This window comes from Rhinopithecus roxellana, chromosome 17 (assembly GCF_007565055.1).
Source record: "Rhinopithecus roxellana isolate Shanxi Qingling chromosome 17, ASM756505v1, whole genome shotgun sequence".
NCBI classification, from domain to species: domain Eukaryota; kingdom Metazoa; phylum Chordata; class Mammalia; order Primates; family Cercopithecidae; genus Rhinopithecus; species Rhinopithecus roxellana.
This window is the reverse complement of record NC_044565.1, coordinates 78429724-78454873: the sequence shown is the minus strand read 5'-3', so window position 1 is coordinate 78454873 and position 25150 is coordinate 78429724. Positions and strand designations below refer to the sequence as shown.

The following is a 25150-nucleotide window of genomic DNA, read 5'->3' as shown; positions in this document are numbered from 1 at the left end:
CACTCCCTCCTTCAAGAGTGTTCCCCAGTCCTCAGCCTCCATTCATCTACTCTACTAAAGTCTGAGGATAAGTGTGCTATTCCATCAGCAAGAACAGTTCTGGGTCCTTTACCTACACCCTCGATTTAACTGTGAGATCACGAGTTTTGAGAAACACATACACTTCTCATTTTGGCAGCACTTGCCATCAGCTCAAATACTCCTGCTGTTGATAAAGTCTTAGAGAAGGCAACACTCAAAAGAGAACATACCTGCCTAGAAAGTCGAGGAACAGATTTTTAAGCTTTCAATAGTAATGAAGCCACATAAAACTTTAAAAAATATTTTTAAAGAGTTATAGGAAAATCATCAGTGGACCCTCAAAAAATAACCCTCCTTAAATCTTCACTGTTCATTGCCACTGTTCATTATGGACAACCAGAGCTCTACAGCTATAACTTTACTTAGCCATCAGTTCCAGCTTCTCTCCTTCCCTTTCCTAAAACTTTTGTAACTGGTGATGATCAATAAAAGGATCTGAAGTGGGCTACTGGGTAAGCCACCATACACTAACATTATCAACAATTTCCATCGGGTATGAGATGAGCATTGTGAACTCGGGAAAGCTGAAAGGCCATGCTGCAGCAGAAAATTAAACCTGCCCTAAGGAAATGGGCACATTGACTAAAGTGATAAAATGGCACAGGTACCTGAGCTTATATCCAAGAGAATTCTGCATGTGTCTTTGACTCTACATATACTTTATCTTGGCCAAAACTCTCTATCTTTAGCAGTTGAAAAGTTTAGCACCAAATGTATCAAGGTTTTAATTTGCTATGTATCCTTAAGTTTCTAATATCTTATTCCATCTTAATTTGTAAACCTCCTTAAAACCTTTAGAAAAACAAACAAAGAACTTATAACTAGTGCTACAGAAAAAACAATTCCACAGTGAATGTGGAATTACTAAATAACAAGTTGGGGCTCCAGCCACTAATCATCAAAAATTCCTGTCTCTGAAGTCATAGGGTTTGGAGTAAATCCAAACGGAATTTTGCTTTCCTAAATGCCTTAAAGTGCATTCCTATGGAATTCCTGCTCGCACCATTGTGAGGCATTTTAATTATTCACAGTCACACACTTCCACCCTCAAGTTGTTGGCTTAGGATTTCCTTCCCCAAAGAAGCTGTACAGTTAAAAATTCCTTAGGATATCTGAAGATCACCTGAAGCAGTAAACAGGTTGCATCATACTGCACACGGCACTCACATATTGAACATTCAATATATGTTTCTTAAAGCAAACACCCTTCTGATTAATCAACATAAATGTTTATTAAGACACAATCCTGGATTTGCTAAGAATCCAGAAGTCTATTTTGCTATCACCAAGTCATGATGATATGGTCATCTGAAGTGTGTTGATAAAGTAATTTATAACCGATTTATCAGTTATTGTTTACAAGCAGTTGGTGACCACAGTATCTCTCAACTGTTTAGTACATCAGATCACTGGCAGTCAAGAGAAGGTTACAAGCAACCACCCACAAGGAAAATTCTTACAAGCTGATGAGGGCTTAGTGAATGAAAGATGACACCTTTATGACAAACTGACAAGAGGAAAAGTCCACACAAATAAAAATTATCTTTAAATATTCGCCAAAAAAATACAGGTGAAACTAACTCATCATGGAAACATTACAAAATATTCTAAGACTGATGGGCATGAGCAAAGTTAACCAGTTTGAGCTTCCACCTGCAATGCTACAGCTTCTCACTGGGATTCTCTTAATGGGGAGTGCCATTCGTTTCAGTTTCCACAGTGCAGACCAAACGGTTCGATGAAAGAGTTTTTGTATAATATCTTGGATGACCTTGACTCTAGATTTAGTCAACAAATGCTCATTGAGTTCTTCCTGTGTGCCAAGCGCTAGAATAACACACAATCCTGGCACTCAAATAGATCACAATGAGGCAGAGAGACAGAAATGTGAACTCTAACACAGTATGAAAAGTGCTATAACACGGGAAGGAGAAAGTGCTATTTACGGTCACTGGGGGATGGGGGATGGCATTACTTTTTCCTGGGCAGGGCAGGAAGGCTTCACAAAGGAAAGAGCAAAAAGTGGTAGGGTTTGAGGGATGCAAACACATTTTAAAGGACGTGAAGACAACTATGGGGGAGTCTGAAACCTGACACCATGCCCATTTTCCAGTTGCTGGCTTTACCAAGTCTTTGGTTGCACTAGATATTAAGAAGAATGTGTTGACCACATCTCCTAATTTTCTGAGCTCTTTGTCCAAGATAAACTGGAAATAAAGTTGGAAAACCTAAAACTTTAGGAGCAAGATGGTCAGGTCTTTAGGGGTCTAATTTTCCCTTACCTGTGGGCTTTTAGTAATAACATGCAGACTACTAAGGCCCTGTGGGAAGTTAATGCTTATTATACTAAGATTAGAAGTAGAGGTGGAATAACTATGCATTTGAAATATGTCCCTTCTGAAGAAAAAAAGTTCACTGTTCCTTCTTAATTAGTGGTCATCCTTTATCCCTTCTCTCTCTTTCTAGCTCCTAATACAATCTACTTTTCCATTCTCTCAAGAAATATTATCGCCCAAGCATTTCTGACTCAAGGGCATTCGCTTACATATTCACACACAATTTAAAAAATATAATACCTGGATTATTTTCAGTGCCAAACACAGCTGTAATTATGTATTTCTTTTGGACATGCTTTATGTTATTAAAGCATGCAAATACTTTATCTCCCTCAAGTTTTCCAGCCCTCAGTTGGCAGAAAGTCTTTTCTTTTCCTTTCTCTTTCCAAAGCATCTAATACAATTTCCTGAGTAGATAATCAATAAACTTGGTTGCTGAGGGCTCACCTTTTCCCAGGACAGTGTTTGAAAATAATTTCATCTACTACCAACAAAAAACACCTCTAGCTTCTTTTATTTTACTTATTTCCCTACAGAGGTCTTCCATTTCTCACTCTAAATTTCTGCTGTTTCTTTCCGCTGTCACATCTAAAGTTTCTGCGTAAGGTCAAAAACTGTTTAATGATGGCCTACTATTAAAAAAACAACAACAAAAAAATCCCAAAAAAAACCAAAAAAAAAAAACACTTTTGTCCCAATCACCAAGAAATAAGTCAGCAATATTCAGAAGCTCTACTTGCCTACTTACAGATATCCCAACTAACAGGCAGTTTAAAACTCAAAGCATCTTAATTACAACTGTTTTTTTCAAATGCAAGAAGTAAAACAATGTGCAGCCTTTTATTAAGAAATCATTTTCAGTTTGCTGATCTACAGAGTAGATACTACAGTCAACTTGCTTCACGCTGGGGCGTTGTTTCCAGCACATGTATAATACAATGCACAGTATTCTTTGTGTTACGCCCTCAGCAACTGAAAAAATATACATGCACGCGCACACCCTACATCCAATGGCACAAAGTTAACTACACATTCAAAGAAGGAATTAGCTTCCTGTCTCTCAAAGAGTATTCCCACTCAGGGGCCCAACAGTTTACTATCCTGAGTACATCTTTTTAGGCCAGCAAATCTACCACAACCTTGTACAGATCCTCGTTGTATAAACTTGTATTACTTTTCTCACATTTATCATCTTCTCGAATGTTCCCATGGCAACATTTCCGACTTATATTGCATATAACATTTCATATGTTCCTATATGGCAAAAAGTTCTGAAAAATGTTTGCAGGTCAAAAGCTCCCCCTGCAAACATTTCTACAGAACTTTTTGTGGTTAGTGCAGACACTGTTATAGGAAGGGATCCTCACAGAGGAATTGACTCTTGCACCACCTTCTGCCAGTGGCTGGTTGACCAGTAGCTGGAAAGCTGTGTGCACCCATCCTTGCTAGGAAGAACATGGAGGTAAATGTTAAGATTGCTGGAAAGCATCTTTCCAATGGCTTTCAGGACACTTGAGATCCAGCAGGCACTGGGCTGTGGTAGGGATCCACCAGAGGAGGAGGGCCGAACCACAGCACACAGATGTGGGCAAGTGGGGTCTCTAACTGACCTTCTAACATAGACCCCTCACTACAGCAAACACACATGCATTCACGGGCTGCTTTGTAGAGAAATGCTGGGACCCTGGCATGCAGATTCTCATTACTGCTGCAGAGGTTTAAAAGTTCTTAAGCTAATATGCACCAACCAACCTGGAAGAAAAGCAAATAAAGACCTATTTACATGCCAAAAGAAGAGTAAAGGAGACCCTAGCTTGGTCAAAAGCTCAGGTTAGTAAATTAACACCACCCCATCCCAGAAATCTAGCCTGGAAGAGAGATGGGTAAGATCTGGAACAGGATTTAACTTTTGATACTATCTTTTTAGAACGGAAAGAAAGAGTAAGCCATAGTATAACATAAAATGTTTACTCAGGTATTAGTAAATCTTTAACCATTTCACAGATTGGAGTGAAAAAAAAAAAAAGCAAAACATTATAGAAAACTAAAAAGTATGTGAGTTTACATAGCTAGGAATTGGTGGTTTAGGTAATTGCACTGAAAGTGAGAATCATGGAAGAGAGCTACGTAATAATTAGCCGTTGAGTTTTCTCATATCACATACTCCCAAATGGAATATTTCACATTCAGCAGACTTATTAATGAATAAATGCCCAATGGGAATTAACTAGTACCTAATTCTGGAAGGCTGCTCTTGGCAAAAAATGTGATAACCACAAGGCAAGCAAGCTGATTGCTAATATACACTGGAAGCCCTGCTGGGCATCACATTCTTTCGAATAATGCCCATTACTTTAAGTTTTAGAGCCACAGGTTCATACTACCTAACCTCGCTCAATGCCCTGCCGCTGGACAACACGCAAAGGAAGGGTGAAGTTTCTGGCCAACTTTCTAAGCTTCGCAGTTGGCTTGTACTTGAAACATATTTAGTGAATATTTGCTGTCTCACCTACAAGCAAAGAGCTTCCTGGTCAGTGGCTCAGCCGTACACAGAGGTGAGGGAGCTTGCACAGTGTGCGGCATGTCCCTCTGCAGGAATCATCCTTTCATCCTCCCAACGTGAGGCACCAACATGCCACGTTTGGCCAGTGACCCCCCACCCGCTTTCATGCACTACTACTGCTATGTTTCTTTAAATTCAGTCTGCTCCTTAAGGAAACTCCCTGGCAAGTGAAAACAGCAGCAAAGGTAAAAGAATGTGGAGAATTCGGCTGCTGCCCGCAGTATTAGGGAGAACAGCAATTACTCAACTCTCTCCTAGTGTCAGAGGCAGAAATGCGCATGTGAATATGGGCAAGTTTTGGCCTGTCTTCCCTCTAGCTTCTCCCTTTGCAGTCTCTGTCACCTACCTACCTCATAGTCTTAATAATTAATGAGGTACATAAGAAAATGGAGAAAGGGAAGGCAGCGAAGGCATAAGAGAGGTTTGAGTTCTACCCTGAATCCAGACTAGGCCACAGTGAATATGATTTAAAAGACTTCAGGCATTTAAAAGCTGTCACTAACTTCCCAACACTATGCTTTGCTGTCTCCACTGCTGCTGGATAAACATAACCATGGAGGAACTCTTGATCTTTTCCTCTAAGCCCTTCTGTCTACAGCACCTGGCAGTCATGTAGACACTACCACTTTTTCCTTCCCGGACTCTGCAAACACAAGGTAATATTTGACTCCTGTCTATCACTTCTAGGTCATAAAAACATAGATCTTATGACCAGTAGGACCTTAAGATATCATCTGATTCAGTTCCCCTGTCTTCAGGTAGGTAACTATTTAATTCCCTTTTGACAAATTAAGGCAAAGTGATGCCAAGGGAAGTTGAGGGGTTTTATTTAAGTCACTGGGCTATTAAGGGATGAAGGGGGATTCAAAAGTCATGGCTGTTTTTTTCTCCATCATGTTATCATATACAAGAATTCTGTAATATTTACCTTTCTGGGCAGCCTCAAACCCTTTCTGAAACAAGCTAGGATATACACAAATACAGTCACACTCTTGATTAAAATACAGAAATTTACTTGGTCTTTCATTTTTATGTGATAGGTAGTGGTAATACATCTTCTTAAAATCTGCCTGAAATATAGGAACTCAGTGGTTCTGAAAAGCACACAATATACCCATTCTGTCTCCAACTGTTTAAAAATCCTTCTACTTTGACTTTCAGAGATAAAATTGCCTAAAATCCATCCCTTTTCCTCACTCAGACTGTAAAAGCCCGTAGTTTTCAAAAAAAGCAAAGCTCCCAACTATGGAAAGTGAGAAAAGGTTTTCAAGATCTGCATTTGATAACATGATGGAATATTCTATCTCTACGCACTTATAAACACACACACACAGGGGTCCAAGCCTATGCATCCCACATTCCTCACACCATAAGGCCCGAAGTGGTCCAACTACTTCATACAGTCTAGTTCAGGTCAAACATCCTCAAGGTAGCTTTGCCTTATTTTGGCAGGTCTTTTGCAGTCTTAAAAAGAAGTATCACAATTCTCCAACAAAAGATGCCTTTTGTTTAATCACAGCTGTGAAACGTTTTGCTGTGGCCTTTGGATAAGAAGCTAAATAAGTTACCTCTTGTAGACTGGGACTCTGCAGTCTCAGGTTTCATTCTGCCCTGCCAGAAATTCCTTTCTGTTTTGAATCTGAGATGTTTGTTTACGATTTTTGTTTTGAAATGCTACATAAGACAGGCACAGTTTCTAGTTACAGCCTATGGACCACCATCTACTCCCTCTCCTTTTTTTTTTAAATGTTCCACAGGCAAGGTAGCTGGTTGCTAAAATTTCCAAATAGCAAACTGTTCAAATTCTCTTCTCAGGAACTTGAAGTATAAAATGACAACACTCTACAATATAATTAACACTTAATTTTCTTTCTTAAAATATTCAGAAGATAAATGTTCTCAGGATAGTCTGAATTAGGGTGTTATTCTGACGTCTTTCTCATTTTGTTTGTAGGTTACATGTCTGAATACTAGCACTCTTGATAAAAGTGCTACAAATGAGAGGTACTAAAGAAGTTTCTGGAAGAAAATCCAATTTCTACTATGCGATAATAAGGTTCAGTCATCAAGAAGGAAAAAAAAAGTCGTAAACCACTGATTCCAAGGATTTTCCTCTTCATCAAGTTCTTTCTCCTTGTTTCACAAAAGCCAATTTAAAGCATATACCTTATGAATTCTCAGCCAACATTTACTGGATAAAAATGATACTTATTTTCAGTCACAAAGAAAAGAGTCACAGTTAAGGAAATGTAGTTCTGAGCCAGGTGCGGTGGCTCACGCCTGTAATCCCACTTTGGGAGGCCGAGGTGGGCAGATCACAAGGTCAGGAGACCATCCTGGCCAACATGGTAAAACCTCGTCTCTACTATAAAAATACATAAAGTAGTTTGGCATGGTGGCACATACCTGTAATCCCAGCTACTCAGGAGGCTGAGGCAGGAGAATCGCTTGAATCAGGGAGTCAGAGGTTGCAGTGAGCCAAGATCGCGCCGCGCCACTGCACTCCAGCTTGACGACAGAGTGAAACTCTGTCTCAAAAAAAAAAAAAAAAAAAAAAAAAAGGAATACATAGCTCTGTTCTCCTAAAATGGGACCATACCTACACTAAGAACTAAAGATATAGTAACATGATTTGATTCTAGGTGTTAGCCCTACCCCACACTATACTGTATCACAAAGACTCCCTAGAGACAGTGCAAATCCACGGCCAACCTGAAGTATTAGTGCACATCAAAGACGGCTAGAATGCCTGGGAGAGAGAAAAGCAACACAGATGGCCTCTGGCCCTCACACCCTCTCCTGCTCATTCCCAAGCCCACAGTGGTCTCTGAACCGGCTAGGCTTGCTGCTGCTTCCTTCCGTAACCTCAGTGAGATATATCAACCTGGCCTGGCTATATCCTTGGGGTCTCCAACGTCTCCAGTGATGTCCAGAAATCCTCAGAAAGTTCTAACAATAAAATGAAATTTAATTCACTGTTATAAAACCATAGGCCATTGGACTCGGGAAGGGGCACATCACACACCAGGGCCTATCATGGGGGGGGAGAGGGGAGGGATTGCATTGGGAGTTACACCTGATGTAAATGACGAGTTGATGGGTGCTGACGAGTTGATGGGTGCAGCACACCAACATGGCACAAGTATACATATGTAACAAACCTGCACGTTATGCACATGTACCCTAGAACTTAAAGTATAATAATAATAATAATAATAATAATAATAATAAAAGGCCATTTTTAGAATAAATATTAATTTGAAATAGCTCTTTGGATGTAGGGGCTCAAAGCACAAAATCAAGCAAGTGTTCACATTCTGCTGAAATGCCAAAGGTGCTGGGAATTGTAGTTGCACGGGATCAAACCAATGCATGTTTCCTTGGTCCGCAAGCCCTGTACTCCCAGCCCCCTGTTCTCAGTACTTCACAGTTCTTTTCTCTTTGACAAACATCTGACATTCGAATTCCCCCTTGAAATCCCCACCTCTTTGTAGAGATGTGTGTCCACAAAGTAAATTTTTAAACTTACAGAGAAAGCTAACAAAGGGGAAAATGAGAAAGGACAGAAAATAGAATGGAAATTAAAATTAATATTATTTTAAAAAATCTACTTGGTACCAGAAACTAGTGTATACACACACACACTATACATACACACATATATAATCTCATATATACATCTATGTAATCATATATATAAATCTCTAATCCTCACTACAATATTTACCTAACAGAAAACTATTAATATTCCAGTTTCACAGATAAGGAAACTGAAGCTCAGAGAAACTAAACAAGCTGATCTCACAATAAAAAAAATAACAGAGTTAAGATGTCAACGCAGGTTTGCCTAGCTCCAAGCCCTATTTTCTTTTTCCTAAAACATCCTGCACAAGAAGTGTGGGAAAAAGGAGGGAGGAGAGGAGACCCTCAGGTCTTTCTTGTTGCTGCATCCTCCACTAAACTTTTCCTGGTAGTCAGATTTGGGTGACAGTTCCTCTTACTTGCTCCTGACATGCTTGACACTTCCGTATCTCACGGCTTACTAAACTGGTTTGTAATGAATTGTCTGTTTTTCCAATTTACCCTCAGACCATGGCCTATGTGAAAACAAGGCCCATATCTTATCTTGGCTGAAAAATAATGACTATAATAGCAGGTAACATTTATCAGGTCTTTTAATATGCCATACTCTGTGTTACATGCGGTATACATAGGTACTAGCTTTTTTCTACTTAAAGTGTGGTCCTGGCACCAGCGACACTGGCATCAGCCAGGAATTTGTTAGAAATGTAGAATCACAGGCATCACCCTAGACTAACTTAATCAGAACTTGCATTTTTAAATACCCAGGTGATTTATGTGCCCACTAAAATTTTAGAAGCACAGTTATATCTCATTTAACTCCCACAGCGAACCTAAGAGGTCCCGATAACAGGAAAACTGGCTTACACAAGTGGTGTCACTACCGTATAGCACAGCGACAAGACCCATAGCTGATGCTCAGTAAATATTTGCAGGCAGAAGAATGGCAGCAAAACAGGTAGAGCTAGAAAAAGAACAGAGGAATGGATAATCCTCTGACCTCTGGTTTTGCCTCGTTTATACCAACTGCAGCAGCAGGTTGGAACCACAGCCCCCATGGCGTCAAGCTGTGTCAGTACAAGCTGTTTCCTTGCTCAAGCCAGGCCAAATCCTGCAGTGGTCATCAGTGTGCACAGTCAGGAGCTAGGAGCAAAATTTCCTCCCAAAAGATAATGTGAAGCAAAGTGCACATTGCTGATTATAGTACATCTAGGTCCTCTACCTCCTCCCCAAAGTAAATATTTTTAATTATCTGCTCACATATAAATGGTTGCATTTATAATTCCTACAAATCAATGCAAAATAGTATCAGACCTAAAGCATTACTCAAAACATACAAACTTTGTAGAAATTATTTAGACAAGGTATAAAAAAATACTCATGGGGGTGGGGGCTGGGGCGGTGAAAACTGCTGAATTCAGTAACAATTTGCTCCCTTTCTAAGAGCCCAACCTCCTTAACTGCTTACGATCAATGACTGAGGTAGATAAGGATCAAGTAGAACAAGAGACTGAATCCATGTAAAATTGTTTCACTTATACTGGTTAGGAGCCTTGTTAGGAAGCATGTTCCATGTGTCAGTCATTCTTTTAACACTTCTTAGGGATGCACTGAATCCTAGCAACCCTATTATTAACCTGACTACACAGATGAGAAAACTGAGACACACACAAGCAGGATGCAGATTTGACCCCATAAACCAAGATCTACTTTTTTTTTTAAATTATTTATTTTTTTGAGATAGGGTCTCGCTTTGTTGCCCAGGCTAGAGTGCAGTGGTGCGATTTCAGCTCCCTGCAGCCTCCGCCTCCTGGGTTCAAGCAATTCTCCCACCTCAGCCTCCCCAGTAGCTGGGATTACAGGGGCCCGCCATCACGCCCAGCTAATTTTTTTTGTATTTTTAGTAGAGACAGGGTTTCACCATGTTGGCCAAGCTAGTCTTGAACTCCTGACCTCAGGTGATCCACCTGCCTCAGCCCTCCAAAGTGCTGGGATTACAGGCATGAGCCACCACAGCCAGCCGGCCCCAAGTTCTTGAATTGATACCAGGGCAAGCAGCAGGGTGGGTGAAGCTGAGAGGTGCTGATAAAGGGACACCTCCCAGTTTACTGCCCACGCTTATCCGCTTATCCGACTAGTGAAACAAACTAGAACAAAGAGAAAATCACTCTCAAAAGGAAACCTGCCATTTTGAAGCACAGCTACTAAAGCATTAAGAATGCAGCTTCATTCTTAGATGTTGAGAAACACTCTGAGACAAATTGCACACGCTCTAAGGAGAATGGGCAGGATCACCTCCCCTGCCAAAAGAAAGGGCTACTACTCATAATTCTAAACCTAGTTCAAATTCAAATTCCCCCTTTCTGCTTTGCCACCAGAGCCTGAAGAGATCACTTCAGATGCTTTGATTCCTACAACTAATTTTATCCATATATTTCACTAGCCAATTAATCATACACAGACTTGCAAAATCACTTCTACTTGGCTTGAATTTACATTATATAGACTTTTTGCAGTCTTGCTGTCTTTCTTAAGAGCGTACAGAGCAAAGGATACGTTTGAGAGGTCCCTGGGCTCCCCAGTTTCCCCTTTACCCCAGCAGAAGGCCTTGTACAGCATAGAAGACCAATGAATAAGTAACTGATTTCCATGCAAAGGCAAGTCAGATCTTTGAAAATGCAGCTTTGCAGAATTAGACCTCTGAGAAGGAAAGCTTTCAATGTGTTATTCATGCATGCTCGGCTGGTCTACTGTTTCTCCTTCAAACAATTAAATGAGCTTTACTGGGGTGTCTCCAAAATCCTGATACCAAATGTGCCATAGGAACACAGTGTTACAGGAACCCGTTTCACTAAACATATTTCCCTTCCACTCATTTTACCACCTCCCACCCTCTTGTATTTACAGGCTAAAGCAACACTATCATCTCTGCTTGCACCATAGCCTGGGAGATGTTAAGCACACCCACATTTTTCAGGAATTTCACAATTAATGTCTGGAATGTGTTTTGGATTATTCTTCAAAGGATGATATAGTTGCCCTAAGATGAATTCAATATTTTCCCTTCTCCCATTCGTCATTCTTTAGTCCACCCCCTCATTACTTCCTTAGGGTCATCTGTTTCATCTATAAGATATCCCCCAACTTCACAATGCCGTCCCCTGCCTCACCCAGCTGTTCACTCATTCATCCCGGTCATCGCATCTTCAACAAGCCACACAAAACAGAAACCTGTATCAAGTCACCAAATACATCCTACAAATGGATGTAATGCCCACACAGATTAAGGATTGTTCAGTTTTCTTCATACATTAATCTGACTGCTTACAACCCTACCGCCAACATCTTGGAGATTTTCCTGGTCAATGTTCAATATGTGTGAATGGCAACAAATATCTTCAGACTTGCTATTTTTGCCATTCTGATAATACACAATCCATTTGCCCTTTGAAAAGTGTTTTATGTGACAGGACTCCTTGGTAACAGTGAAGATTCTATAAGTCTGGCAATCAAAGTGAAGGTCACTGAGTCCTGTCATTTATTTAAGTGCAGTGAATAGCTGGTCTCTCCATGTTTTGTCAATATTTACTTTTGAGAGGAACTAATTATTTCCTTGTTTACTTCGTTGGTTTCTCTTCCCACTCCCTGTTAACATAGTGTTATAGGCTCTCTGCTTGTTTCTCTCTGGGATCTAAGGGCTGCCTCTCTACCTAAGGACTTCTGAGAGGAAAAATGAAACCCATTATTCGAAAACAAATCCAAGAGCTTAATTTTTCTAACTATAGAAGCTGATATTTTGCCTCCCTCTCCCGTTACTTAATTTGTAAATTAAAATTCGTGGACTCTTAACTTCAAGCCCTATTACAGAGTAGTGAGAGCAGTTTCCATGTGGCTTGTGCAAAACGAAATGTTAGGGTTCATTATCTGGCCTCCTGCAGCCTGCTCTCTGGAGCAGATCCTGTACACATTTTCTTCCAAGCAGCCATCATCTTCACTGACTGTCTTCCAGGGATAAGCAAATAAACTTTGCATGGCAAGTTTCAGGAAACAAAATTCTGTTTTTTTGCTGTAAGTACCCCACTATATATACTTAGTTCTCTACATACTGCCCAATGAAAACTGGGTAAAAGGAAACGTTAAAATTCCTGGGGGAAATAAAAGGATTACATTCTGAAAGAGGTCGTTTTTAGACAGCAGTGGCGAAAAATATGGAATGCTAAGTTCCAAAAGATGAAGCTACTCAGTAAATACTCACCAGGAAAAAAGCTGGTGCTTACCCGATATAGCTATCACCTGAATCCAATACAACAGAGTCCTCGGAACAAAGGGACTCAAGCAGTCTCCACTTGGCTCCTAATCACTCTGTCTGTACAAACTGCCAAAACAAGTCGCCATCTGCCCTTCAACTGCCCAGAGAGGTTGGTCATGCTCTCCACCTTGCATCACTCCTTACAGAAGCATAAAGTGCTATTACACATGGGAGAAGAAATGGCTCTCACCCCCTTAGCTCAAAATACAAATCTCACTGTCCAATCAAAACCTTCTTTCTAGAAAATCTCACTTCATTAATTTTTCAAAACTCTGCCTTCAATCCTCCAAAGATGTTTTCCATCCAGATTTCTTTCTCCGGGGTTCAGGATCCACACTTGTTTCTCCGGCTTCTAGGTGATTTTCCTGGAGGCAGGCAGCCTGGCCAAGAAAACAGGCCAGTTAGGATGCTGCAAAGAGCAACAGGAGGTCTCAGCAGATGAATGGAAAGAGGAAAGAGACCTGCACCCTCCCAAGTCCCAAAAAGCACTTTCTAGACTGAGAGAAAGTAGAAAAAAACTTTTAGGTATCAGGCTCCATGCTCAGTTTTTCAAATGCACTTACCACCCCCAGCCCCCATCACAAAAGGAATAATTAAATCAGAATTTACTTAATAACAATCTAAACAATGCTGAAAAGAAATCCAAGTGTACATCTCACATGGTGCACAGGACACAACTCATCACATTAATTATTCAGAACATATTTTTTTCCTTCAGCATTCTTTCTATGGACAGGATTGTTCTTCCATTTATTCCATGTACTTTTACTGAGCGCCAACTGGGCCAGTATGCCTTAAAAACCTAAGGCAGTGAGCCACAAGCTAAAGGGGCTCATTTCTTCCATGATTTATCTAACTCATTTTGTGAACTGCAGTTAAAAACGTAATTTTTTTCCCCTGCAAAACCAGTATGAGAGTAAACACAGCTAAAAATTACTGCAAGCTGGCAAACAGAGAATATAATTTGTATTTAAATTATGTCATTGAAAGCAGGGAGATTAGTCATGATAATATTTCTATACCATGCAATATGTTTTTACAATGTAGCCAATTAAATAAGAAGTTTTCAAGAGTTTTCATTAACAGATACAACCAGTAGGGGTCATTTTAGTGCAAAAATTGCAGCAAGAGACTTTAACATGAATAAAATGTATTGATTCCTATTCATGTTAGTTATGATAACCATGCTTCACCACGTGAATTTCTGAATAAAAATGGAAACTGAGGGAAACACTGGCCATTCAGAAATTTCTTGTAAACTCACAGAAAAACAAGAGACAATACCTTCTAGGTAACTGCTGACATCTAACGACTCCTCTAATTCTTTCTTAAAAAATGGCGGTGGGGGGGAGGTTGGGGTATCACTTATCCCATGCTTTCCATAAATCTTGCCGTTAAGTGAAAACATTGAAATTTTAAACACACGACTGAAAATATCTGTCTAAATCCAACCATTATATCATGCCAGGTAACACTGTCCTTACTTTGGTTTCACAGATTTAGAATGCAAGTTGACTGCTGTTTTCAGTATTTTTTTTTTTTTTTAAATGAAGTGCCCTGGACACACAATACTGATAGTTGAAAACAGGCCTGCAAAATTAAAAGTGTTTCTAGAGAAACTAATTGAGATATAATCATGTCAACAAACCCTTCCAAGCATTTCAAAGCGAATACCAAGCACACAGGGTGTTACCAGAAAAAAGGAAGCTATGAGGGATCACATCATTTCAGAGGAATGAAAGGCTCACCAAACTGCCAAAATAACTCTATACTGTGACATGGGATATTGCTGCCAAAACACTCGATTACTGTAAATGTTCCCCGAGCATTTCCTTCACCAGAAACAGACTAAGAAGAAACAAAACAAGGGTTAGAATCTTCAGAACCTGCAAAAGTCCTTCTCGGAGCACAGCAGTTTCCACTGCATTTAACTGTGTTTCATGTTGCTTGTTCTTTTCAGATTTACGAGAGGCTGGATTAAGTTATACACTTCAAATGGCAGGGTTCAAAGATGCATCTTTTAGTCTAGGTCATTCAGAATTTCCAAAGTCAAAACACATAAAATGATATCAGAAGTTAATCTCATGGCCATTTTTCCTGAGGTAAGGCATAAAAACAAGTTATAAAAGGGGACAATACCAGGTGAGAGGCTTTTTTGTACTTCAGGCAAATGAACTCTTCTAACCCAATGTCTTATGTGTGCAGCAAAGCAAGTCCCTCCCCTCTGAGAAGAGTTCCCTTCACTCATCACTGCCCACTAGCTGCCAAACCAGAAAGGCCTCCCCTATTTTCCTGAACTGCTCAAACCCTAAAACTAGACAGGTATAAATAAGTACCTATGTGTATGTCTGTGTGTACTGAGAGAGAATCACAGCACTGTAGCCTTTTAATAGATGCATTTTTATCCTTAAGGCTGTCACCTCCTTTTTCAGTATCCCAGCATACTAAACAAACACACACACAGATGCTTCAGAATAAACCGTTCCCTGGACTGTGCTGACTGTGAGTAGTGAGGAAGGCACGCCGGGCAGAGGGCGCCGGTCCCTCCTCGCCGCCTCCCCAGAAACTAGGCTGCTGCGTGCGCTCTGCTCACTCGCCAGGATGCCCCCGGAACAGCATCGTCAGCCCAACGTCAGCCCGAGCAGGGATCCCACTTTTAACTGATGCTCACCGAACCCTGCCCCCGTTAGCCACATCAAAATAAATCACTGCCTCGCTCTAGACCCCAAACCACACCAGGCACCCTGAAGGCCGAAGCAAGCGGGCAGGGATTAAGGCCAGCACGCACCAACATTGGCTTCCCAAAGAGAAAGACTCCACTAATCTCTTTCTCCCTCCGTCAATCTCAACACCGCAGAGCACAATGCGTGCTGGAGAAGCCAGCAGAACAATCCCCGCTGTCAAAAAAACAAAAAGGAGGAACCGGCAACACGATAGGAAACACGCGGGTATCTGCTATTAAAAAGCAGCCACTAATAGCAAGAACTTTTCACTCCCAGGTGCAACCCCCACCCCCTTTTCCTTTCAGGAGAGAAAGCCTTTGACCGTTTTCAATGGGCAAATAAATGAGTAACCACCGTGTGTAACTTCCCCTAGGCTGACATATTCCGAGGCTGAAACTGATTTATGTGCGGAGGAGGAGGAAGGGGGTGAAGAAAGAGCTCAAGGAAAAAATAATAAAAGAGTCACTCGGGGAGTGCGAGCTGGAGACACGTCTCCTCCGTCAACAGAAAAAGGACTTTCGCCGCCGGTGTGCAGCTCACGGTGCCACACTGCGCCAGTGCGGGGAGGGCGGTAGGGACGGGCTCCCCGAGGGGCTCGCGCGCGGCAGAATCCGCAGTGCCCCCCGCCCGCGGAGCCCCCACCTCGGGGTGCAAGCCCGGGCAACCCAGTCCCAGCTGGAACGGCCACACTTGTGGGCGTCAGTGCGGGGACAGGAGCGATCCTCCACTCGCTCGCCCCCACCCACCATACCCAACCTCGCCCGCGGCTGGCTAAGCGTCGGGGTGAGCAGCGAGAGGGAACGCAGGGCCGCGGGGGCACTCTCCCGAGGGCGGCGGCCGCCCCTCCTCCCGCGGAGCCCTCTTTCCTGCAGAAAGTCTCGGCCAAACTTTGTTCGGCGCAACCAGCGCCGAGGGGGCTGCGCGGGCCAGGTGGGAGGGGGCCCGCAGCGGGCGGCCGTACCTTCGCAGACGCCCGCTTCATACTCGGTAAGGGAGTCGCCATTGAGCGGGGGGCGGATGACACAGCGCAGCCCCCGGTCGCAGGTTCCGTAAATCCCGAAGGTGCCGCCGCAGCTCTCGTTCCTCTGGCTGGCGCACGTGTAGCAGCAGCCGCAGACACCCTGCACGATGCTCCCCGGGCAGTTCCTGGGCTCCTCGCACTTGGACTCGTCACAGGGCAGGCAGACCAGCGCCCGGGTGCCGGAGCGCGCCAGCAGCAGCAGCAGCAGCCCCAGCAGCGAGACCAGGAGGTGCCCGCAGCCGGCCAACCCCCTGCCCCCCGCCACCAAGTACATCCTCCTGCGCCGCCGCCGCCGCCTCCTCGCAGCCGGGCCGGGAGCGGGGCGGGCGCCCTCCCCTCCGCGGGGCACACGCGCCGCCGCCGCCGCACCGGCAGCCCACGGTCCTCACCGCCCCTCTCGGGGCCCCCGGGGCGCGCCTCCCCTCGCGGGGCGAGGCCCCCGCCCCTTCTGCGGGCCGCGCAGACCCCGAGCCCACGAGCGTTGGCGCCGGCGGCAGCGGCGGCTTCCCCTCCTCCTCCTCCCGGGAGGGAGGGGGAAAAAAGAAAAGTTTCCTCCCGGCAGCTCCGGTTCAACCCAAACTTCTGGCGCGGCGGCGGCGGTGGCTGCTGCGCTCAGCTCCAGCCCGGGCTGGCGGCGCCTCCTCCCTCTCCTCCTCCGAGTCGGCCAACCCCGCAGCAGCGCAGCCTCCGGGCCGGTCCCCGCCTCCCGAGCTGCCGAGTGGGCGCGGTGGCGCAGCACTAGATCCGCGGCGTCCGCTCCGCGCGCCCCGCTCGCCTCACTCCTGCGCCGCTCCGCCGGGCGCTTGTTTATGGCTGGAGCCTCCGCCGCTCGGGCTGCGCCCTCCCCCATCCTACCTCCTCCCCCAGACCTCGCCCCCCCCCACCCGCCCCAGCGCCAGCCGCTCATTGGCTGCCCCCCCACCCCCTCCCCGGCCCGGCCGGCCCCCTCCGCCTCCCCCTCCCCCACTCGGGCGGCCGGGCCCTTCCTCCCTCACACGCCTCCTCCTTCTCTGGGTCTCCTCCTCCCCGAGCCCGGCGCACCGAACCGGCCCTGCCACCGAGCCGCGGCTCTGGCCCCGGCACCGCGGGCGCGCTGCGGAAGGGCTTGGGGCGCACCCAGCGAGCAGCGAGAGTCTCGGTGTCCCGGGCGCCCGCTGGCACCGTGGCCGCGGCGGCCGGCCTGGGAGCTAGGAGGGCGAGGCGCCTGCACCTTCGGGGCCAGATTGGAGTTCGAAGAGTGGCGGGGACCCCAGAAGCTCCAAGCCGGGGCGATGGCTGCAACCTCGGGAGGGTATCCGCCGGATCGAACCCCGGGAAAGGGAAGCAAAGGCATGGAACCTCCGCACACTGGATGAGAATCCATCTTCCACTCGAGCTGGGAATAGACTTTGTAAAAGATATTATGTAATGGAGTCTCGGGAACCCTGAGACCTCTCCAGCGAAGCTGAAGTGAATTAATTAAGTGCTTTAAACGGTCTTGGTAAATATTACGCGGGAGCTGGGGAGGACTGTTAGGATGGCTGTAGCTTGAGTTGAATTTTAACTGTCCTCATTCTGGGTTTTGTCGCTCTGCTGTCTGCGCCAAGGTGCTGTGTTACGGGAGGGAGTGACTGGAAAGTAACAAAGCTGAATCTTTCTCCCTGAAGTAAGGCCGAAGATTGGATTACTACACGCCTTGATATGACACTGTACCCGTAGATGTCATGCACCATTAATGCCATATGGCATTGCCGTTTTCTTTCTCAGTTCGTGGACAAAAGTGGTGGGTGTTCATTATCTTCATTGTCAATGCATTAATAAAGAAGATGTGTGGTACATAGTCTTTGTGATAAATCAGGTAAAGAAGCAACGGAAGTGATGCAAAATGCACCGTGTGGAGATGGTTTGTCTTCAGTGGTTGTCAGAAAAGGTTCTCGTCATGATGGCTCTGTCACTGATGGGATGTGAAGTAGTAATCCGCTCCGTAGTGGCCTGCCATTCACAAGATGGGTACCAAAGTGAATAACATTAATTAATTGACAAAAAAATGACTGTGGTCAATGGGGGAAAAAATCGATCCCGTGGCAGGTGTGAAGTGGGAATGGCTGGCCCACCCTCTGATCCAAGATGGTCTGGCTGCAGGAAGGTGGCAGCCAAGTGGATTCTGAAAATCGTGACTAATGAACCCAAAGTTAATAGCTGGCAGTGCAAGGAAAGAGGAAACAAAGCTACCTTTGAAATTTTATGTTTGTGGAACAAATTTATACTTATGATAAATACTTTAGCTTAACCACTCTCTCTAATCGTGAATCCAAAAGCCAGAGTTACCAGTGGAATATTCCCCCATGATTGGCATCAGAAACTAAACATTTCTCCTATCATATTTCTTTGTCCAAGGAGAGGAAGAGGCTCATTAATTATCACTGATTATTATAGGGCCACGAGGAAGATGTTCAACAGTGGAAAAGGGGAGTGAGCACTGCATTTTCTAGAGGGGTTTACAGAGTTGTTGCAATGAAATAATTCCTGCAGTTGTGTGGGAGGTCAGATTAGATGATCTCCAAAGGCCCTCATACCCACAGGGTCCATAATAAGTGTCAAGTGGCAAAATCATTTAAAATATGCTAGGTTTTCTATTAGAAAAACCAGAGACTGGGCCTGGTGGCTCATGCCTATAATCCCAGCACTTTGGGAGGCCAAGGTGGGCAGATCACTTGAGGTCAGGAATTTGAGACCAGCCTGGCCAACATGGTGAAACATGGTGAAACCCTGTCTCTATCAAAAATACAAAAATTAGCTGGGCATGGTAGTGCGTGCCTGTAATCCTAGCTACACAGAAGGCTGAGGCAGGAGACTCACTTGAACCCAGGAGGTGGAGGTTGCAGTGAGCCGAGATTGTGTCCTTGCACTCCAGCCTGGGCGACAGAGCAAGACTGTGTCTCAAAAGAAAAAAGAAAAGAAAAACAAACAAAAAAACTGAAGAAAAATAAAATACACATTGTTAAACATTGTTCTTTCTTATCACCGAACAAGGCAGCAGCACTTCACTGTGGGATCTGCCAACGAACTGTCATCATTGCTCTGTGTTAAAAGGTCCCTTCCACTCTTGCAGAGGAGGTTATCTGTATTTCTGTTCAAATGCAAGTATAAAGACATTAAAATGTAGCAGATAACATTGTAGGACCTGACAGGAAAAGCCAAGCTCAGGTGATGAGAAAAAGGCAGAAGTGAGAAAGCTACTGTAGTTAGGAAAGAAGGAGGTAATAAACATTGTCAAAGTTCAGCTTCTATTTATTTTTAAGGGGACATATTAAGGATTAAGGAAAGCTACAGATGAGCACAGGCAAAGGATAATATGGAGATGACTATTCATTGTTCCTGGGACTTCAGAGGTAGAACCACCTGGAAGGTAGATGGACAGATACAAAATGAGAAAGGTTGACTTCTCACAGGAATTCAAGTCAGGTTTAGAAAGGACTGGGGCGATTCTTTAAGACGAAGATGATTGTATCAGCTCAAAAAGAAAAAAAAAAATCAAGTTACATTACACATGCCCTTTGCCATAGAATTAATAGTCATAGAAGCAATAGAGAAAATAGGATTCCTTGAAGCCAGTAACTGGTAGCATATGAGAAACGTGCAAGGTCCTGGCAGCTTTTCTGAAACCAGTGTGTGAATCAGGAGCTCAGTTATGAAACAGCTCTTTCTTCTCTGGGATCCAGGAGAGATGATAATAAGGTAGTGAGAAACCGAGGCAATGATATTGAGGCTCAAATACAAAAGTATTTTCTTACCTTCTGAGACCAGACTAAGGTTACAGAAAGAGTTCAGGCGAGCCCAACATGATGACAATCAGGTGTCATGGGTGAAAGTGGACTAGGAAGAATTACCCTGAAATTGAATGGACCCTGAAAGTCATGAACGAATGTTAAGAATTAGAGTCACACGTGAAATATGGTTTAACGCCTCCCTTTCTGGGAAGCCTTCTTGAGCTTCTTTATCTGTTCTACAGCATTTGTAAGTACCTCTGCTTGCAGCATTTATCGTGTTGCATTATAAATAGTTATTTAAATAACTCTGAACCCAATTAGCTTGTCAGCTCATTGGAGAGGGCAGGACTTATAAAAATGCATGCATGAATGGGTTCAAAAACGGAGAGTGAAGAATTACAGACAAAAGATATTTGAATATTATTGTCTGCAGCCCTTCTCTCTTGGTTTTAGTAAATACTTCCAAATCAGTACTTGAAAGGGTTGATAGGGGCAGGAGGGAGTCATCGAAGCTGGGGTGGGGAGGGGTCGGGGGGGTCAGGGAACAGGTCTGGAAGGAACCAGGAATTAGGAATTTCTGATGGAGGTCTAGAAGAAGAGATCGTCTGCCCTCTATTGGCCACCCCGGGAATTAATAAATTGTTGAAAATGTCTGAAAATCACAGTGCCCATTTTTTGGCCTAAGCAGAAAGTGGAAATGAGAGGGCAATAAACAGAATGTTAGTATGAGACCCCGCCTTACCGATACAGTGTCTAGTCCAGCCTCCCACCTATACTCACACTCTCTGGGATTTGCCTGCTGTTTGTATTTTCTCTTCCTGAAATGAAAAGAAAAATGTAGAAGTTGCCTTTGAGTTTGATTCACATACTGTTGGAATTGAGTTGCACAAGAGAAGAAACCTCATTGTGTTATGAAAATGTTGCATATGTATTAGAAAGTGCTACGAATAAACCAAGGTGACAGGTCTGGCCCGTTTCACCCTCTTATGCCACCTCTCCGGTCTCCTCAGCTGGTATCACTTATATATGGGTTCTCACTTAATCTAGGCTTGGCCACTGCAGTAATACAGACAGACCCTAGTTTGGAGGCTCAACCGTCTGCATCTTGGGCTCTGAATCTGAACCTGAACTCTATCACCACCCCATAATACTTTATTTTTGCTAAGTGGGTTCTTATTTACTCTGCCTGTGAATGATAGCTACTGCAGAACTACCAGAAGGGTTATAAGACATCTGCACAGAACACAGGTTCTCTTTGAGGTTTGGCCTAGGATCCTGACACACACACACATACACACACACACACTCTCTCTCTGACTCTCTCTCTCTCTCTGTACAAGTTTAAACAAGGTATTTATCCTTTCTGAATCTGTCTTCTCTGTAAAACAGGGACAAGAATACCAACCATACAGGGTATCGTGTGGATAAAATGATTGTTCGCCTTTTCTATTGTTATCTTTAGAGTCCTTCTAATTGAGTGTCTTCTCAAGTTTTATGCTTGAGCTGGAATCCCTGCTCTCTGATATCTCAGCATTCATTGCTGTGCAACATCTGTTGGATCAGATATTGCATTTTTTTTTACCTTCTTAGGATCTTCTGTTGGCCCTGTTTTGACAGTCTGTCTCATCTTGGGATTTTAGCCTCTGTGATATTTTCTCAAATCCATTTCAGTTTCTGACTTATTTTAAAGAGCAGTAATTGGTAATGATAATAGTAATAGCTAACACTAATAAAGATCTTATTAATTGCTAGTCAACATGCTAGATGCTTCATATAGTTTATTTTAAGTAATCTATGGAAGAGCCCTGTAAGACCACTGGTTTCTATTATGTCTAGTGCCTTATGTTGTCTTCATTTTTTACAGGCGAGGAATCTGAAGTATAGGAGGGTTGTGAGGTATAGGAGGTTGCCAAGGTCTCAGAGCTATGTGTACGGATATTAAGCTTAGAACCCAGTCCTATTCTGCCTTAAGGGCCTGTGTATTTAACTACCTCAATTCAGTAAGTTGGGTAACAGTGAGCTGCTTTTCTTTTCAGTTTTGTTGTTTTGTGTGGGCCTCGTTTAAAATTGCTAACATCTATGACAATATCTTGTCTTCTTTGCTAATTTGCATATAAAAAGTTTAAATACTGATTAATGTTTTCTCAAAATGGAAATAAGACCATTGTTTTCCTAACTACTGAATAACAAATATTTATATAATGTTTGCCATGTGCATATTTTAAAATTACCTTAAAATATTACCACATTTAATCCTCCATATAACCTGATGAGGTAGGTAATGCATTTTACAGGTACATTTACACCTATTTAAAAGGAAAAATTGGGCTGGGTGTGGTGGCTCATGCCTGTAATCTCAGCACTTTGGGAGGCCAAACTGGGTGGATCACTGGAGCCCAGGAGTTTGAGACCAGCCTAGGCAACATAAGGAGACCCCGTATCTACAAAATAATAATAATAATGAATTAGACAGGCATGGTGGGGTGTGCCTGTACTCAGGAGGCTTAAGGTGGGAGGATTGCATGAGCTCGTGAAGTTGAGGCTGAGGTGAGCCGAAATTATACCACTGTATTCCAGGCTGGGTGACAGAGAGAGACACTGTCTCTTACTTTTCCAATAAAGGAAAAATTGGAATTCAAACTCAGGCAGTATGGGGACAGAATCCACTCTATGCAATATTACTTCTAATATATATATATTTTACAAATACATGCTTACTGGGGGGAAAATGAGAAAAGACACACAAGAAAAAAAGAAGAAAGAAAAACCTCACCTATAATGGTTTTGTCTGAGGTGAGATAAAACCGATAACATTTTGACACATCCTTGAAGGTTTATTTTCCCCATACAGTATAAAATATAAAATGGGATATGTATCTAGCTCATAATTGGCTTTAACTTTCACATATATGTGCATATTGATCTTTAGAATCAATAACTGCATCCTTTTTACCATTGATGATTATTCCACTGAATGTGCATATTGCATTATATTTAACTGATTCCATATTAACATAAATTTAGGGGTTTTGTGTGCTTTACATTTTCACTGTTATAAACAAAGCTGCAATACATTTCCTTTTAGCCAAATCTTCCAACACTGGTCCATTTATTTTCCTTGGCAAATTCCCAAAAGTGAAATTGTTGTTTGGGGATCAAAAGTTATGCCCATTTTGACATGCATTGCCAGATTGCCTTCTAGAAACTTATTCACACAAATTTCCTCAAACACTTAATGAAAGTTCCCATCTCTCCAGTGTAGAGGCCCTTCAGGTTAAAAACCATTTCTTGTTGCTTTAAAAGCACCTTACATTGTAAAGCTTTAAACATTTTTTAACATAAAAAATTGCTTTCACATTTATTATTTCATTCGATCCTTCAACATTAGGAGAGTTTAGCTGTGGATCACCAAATGTTTTAACCTTACAAATTGCCAAATCATGTAACCTGGCAAATTTAAAGAAAGTGTTATGTACTCAATTAAAATTTTCTCCTAAGAAGGAGTGCTTTTTATAAAACTGAACTAATAAAAGGGAATAAATTATTGAGACCATCCAAAGGTTAAGAAAATTTATCCTGTGCTTATAGACATTTTTTCCGGAAAGTTGGAAAAAACAAGTGTAAGAAAATTGAGAAGAGAGGACCCAGTCATGCATTATAGTGAAGAGGAGGAATTTCCATCTGTTGCAGTGCTACCCACCTCTCTGTCTTTTCTTTCGACCCCACTGCCTGTTCTACTATGTACTTTCAATAACCTGAAGAGTCACACATCCAAATTGTAGAAATTCTTCCCCAAATCTATGTGGCATCTGTGTTAAGAAATACAGCTCAATTTATTTCAACAATGACATCACTGACATACACATTTGTGTAATGTTTGTTTTGGAATTGCCTTGTGTAGTCCCTTGAGAAATAAGACACATTGTTTGTTCTATCTGACCCAACATATGATAAGCATATTATGAAGAACATGTAGTGAAGCAGATTATCTTCATTCACCGAACTGGCTCTAATTTACTTCTTATAATCTTTATCAAACTCACCCTCAAAGGAAGATTTACCACTGTTGAGAGTATTATAAATAACCAAAGCATGTTCTAGAGAAAGTATCAAAAGAAGAGTTTCTATTATTTTTTTTTATTTTTTATTTTTCAGTCTTTTATATGATTTCATTTTCTTCCTTCAGCCATAATAATATGATATCCAAATTTTGTCTTAACCCGTGGGTCTGTAAACACAGGCTTATCCATCCCACTTACAGGCAAGGCAAATGCTGCTTCTTGAAATGGTCCCACCATGGACCCTCTGGTCATCCAACCCAAGTCGCCCCCTTGCCTGGCTTTATCTTCACTATACTGTGAGGCCACTTCATTGAATCTCATCCCAGACTTTAACGTTTCCATGGCTTCCATGATTTTGCCATGTTTTTCACATAGAATGTGTCTGACCTTTACTGCATTGCCACCACCTTTGGGACCTTGAGCCTTCTTGTCAGCACTGTCACTCCCAGAGGCTGCTCCCCCTTTCCCCGCTTTTCCAGAACCAGTTTTTCCTTTGGGCGGCATCTTGGAAGCTGGTTGTTGAACTCTGAACTAAGAAGAGTTTTTAAATAAAAGTAGGCCTTGATGGTATCCATGGAACAAGCAGACAGCTTTTCCAAGTAACTGCTGGCAAATGGACATCACGCATTTGAATGTAAATTCTGGTATTATGATGTTCTTCAGAATACTGATATTTTTTGCTGATATCCTATATATCATGCAACTACTTCGTCATTCAAATGAGA

At 42.9% G+C, this 25150-nt stretch overlaps 1 protein-coding gene and 1 pseudogene across 4 annotated transcripts in view; both read right to left on the bottom strand.

Moving 5' to 3' along the window:
* CRIM1 (cysteine rich transmembrane BMP regulator 1) overlaps positions 1 to 17425 on the bottom strand; it is a 201307-nt gene extending 183882 nt beyond the window's left edge. For 3 of the 4 annotated variants that reach the window (XM_010373263.2, XM_010373271.2, XM_010373254.2), the window contains exon 1: positions 16556 to 17034. In XM_010373263.2, the coding sequence (XP_010371565.1) occupies positions 16556 to 16889 (334 nt within the window). In that variant the 5' untranslated portion in view covers positions 16890 to 17034. Of the gene's footprint in view, positions 1 to 16555 lie in introns of all 4 variants that reach the window. The other variant, XM_010373245.2, reaches the window with a different exon arrangement.
* A 7108-nt stretch (positions 17426 to 24533) lies between these two features.
* LOC104670093 lies at positions 24534 to 24950 on the bottom strand (annotated as a pseudogene).
* Between the last annotated feature and the right edge of the window lie 200 nt (positions 24951 to 25150).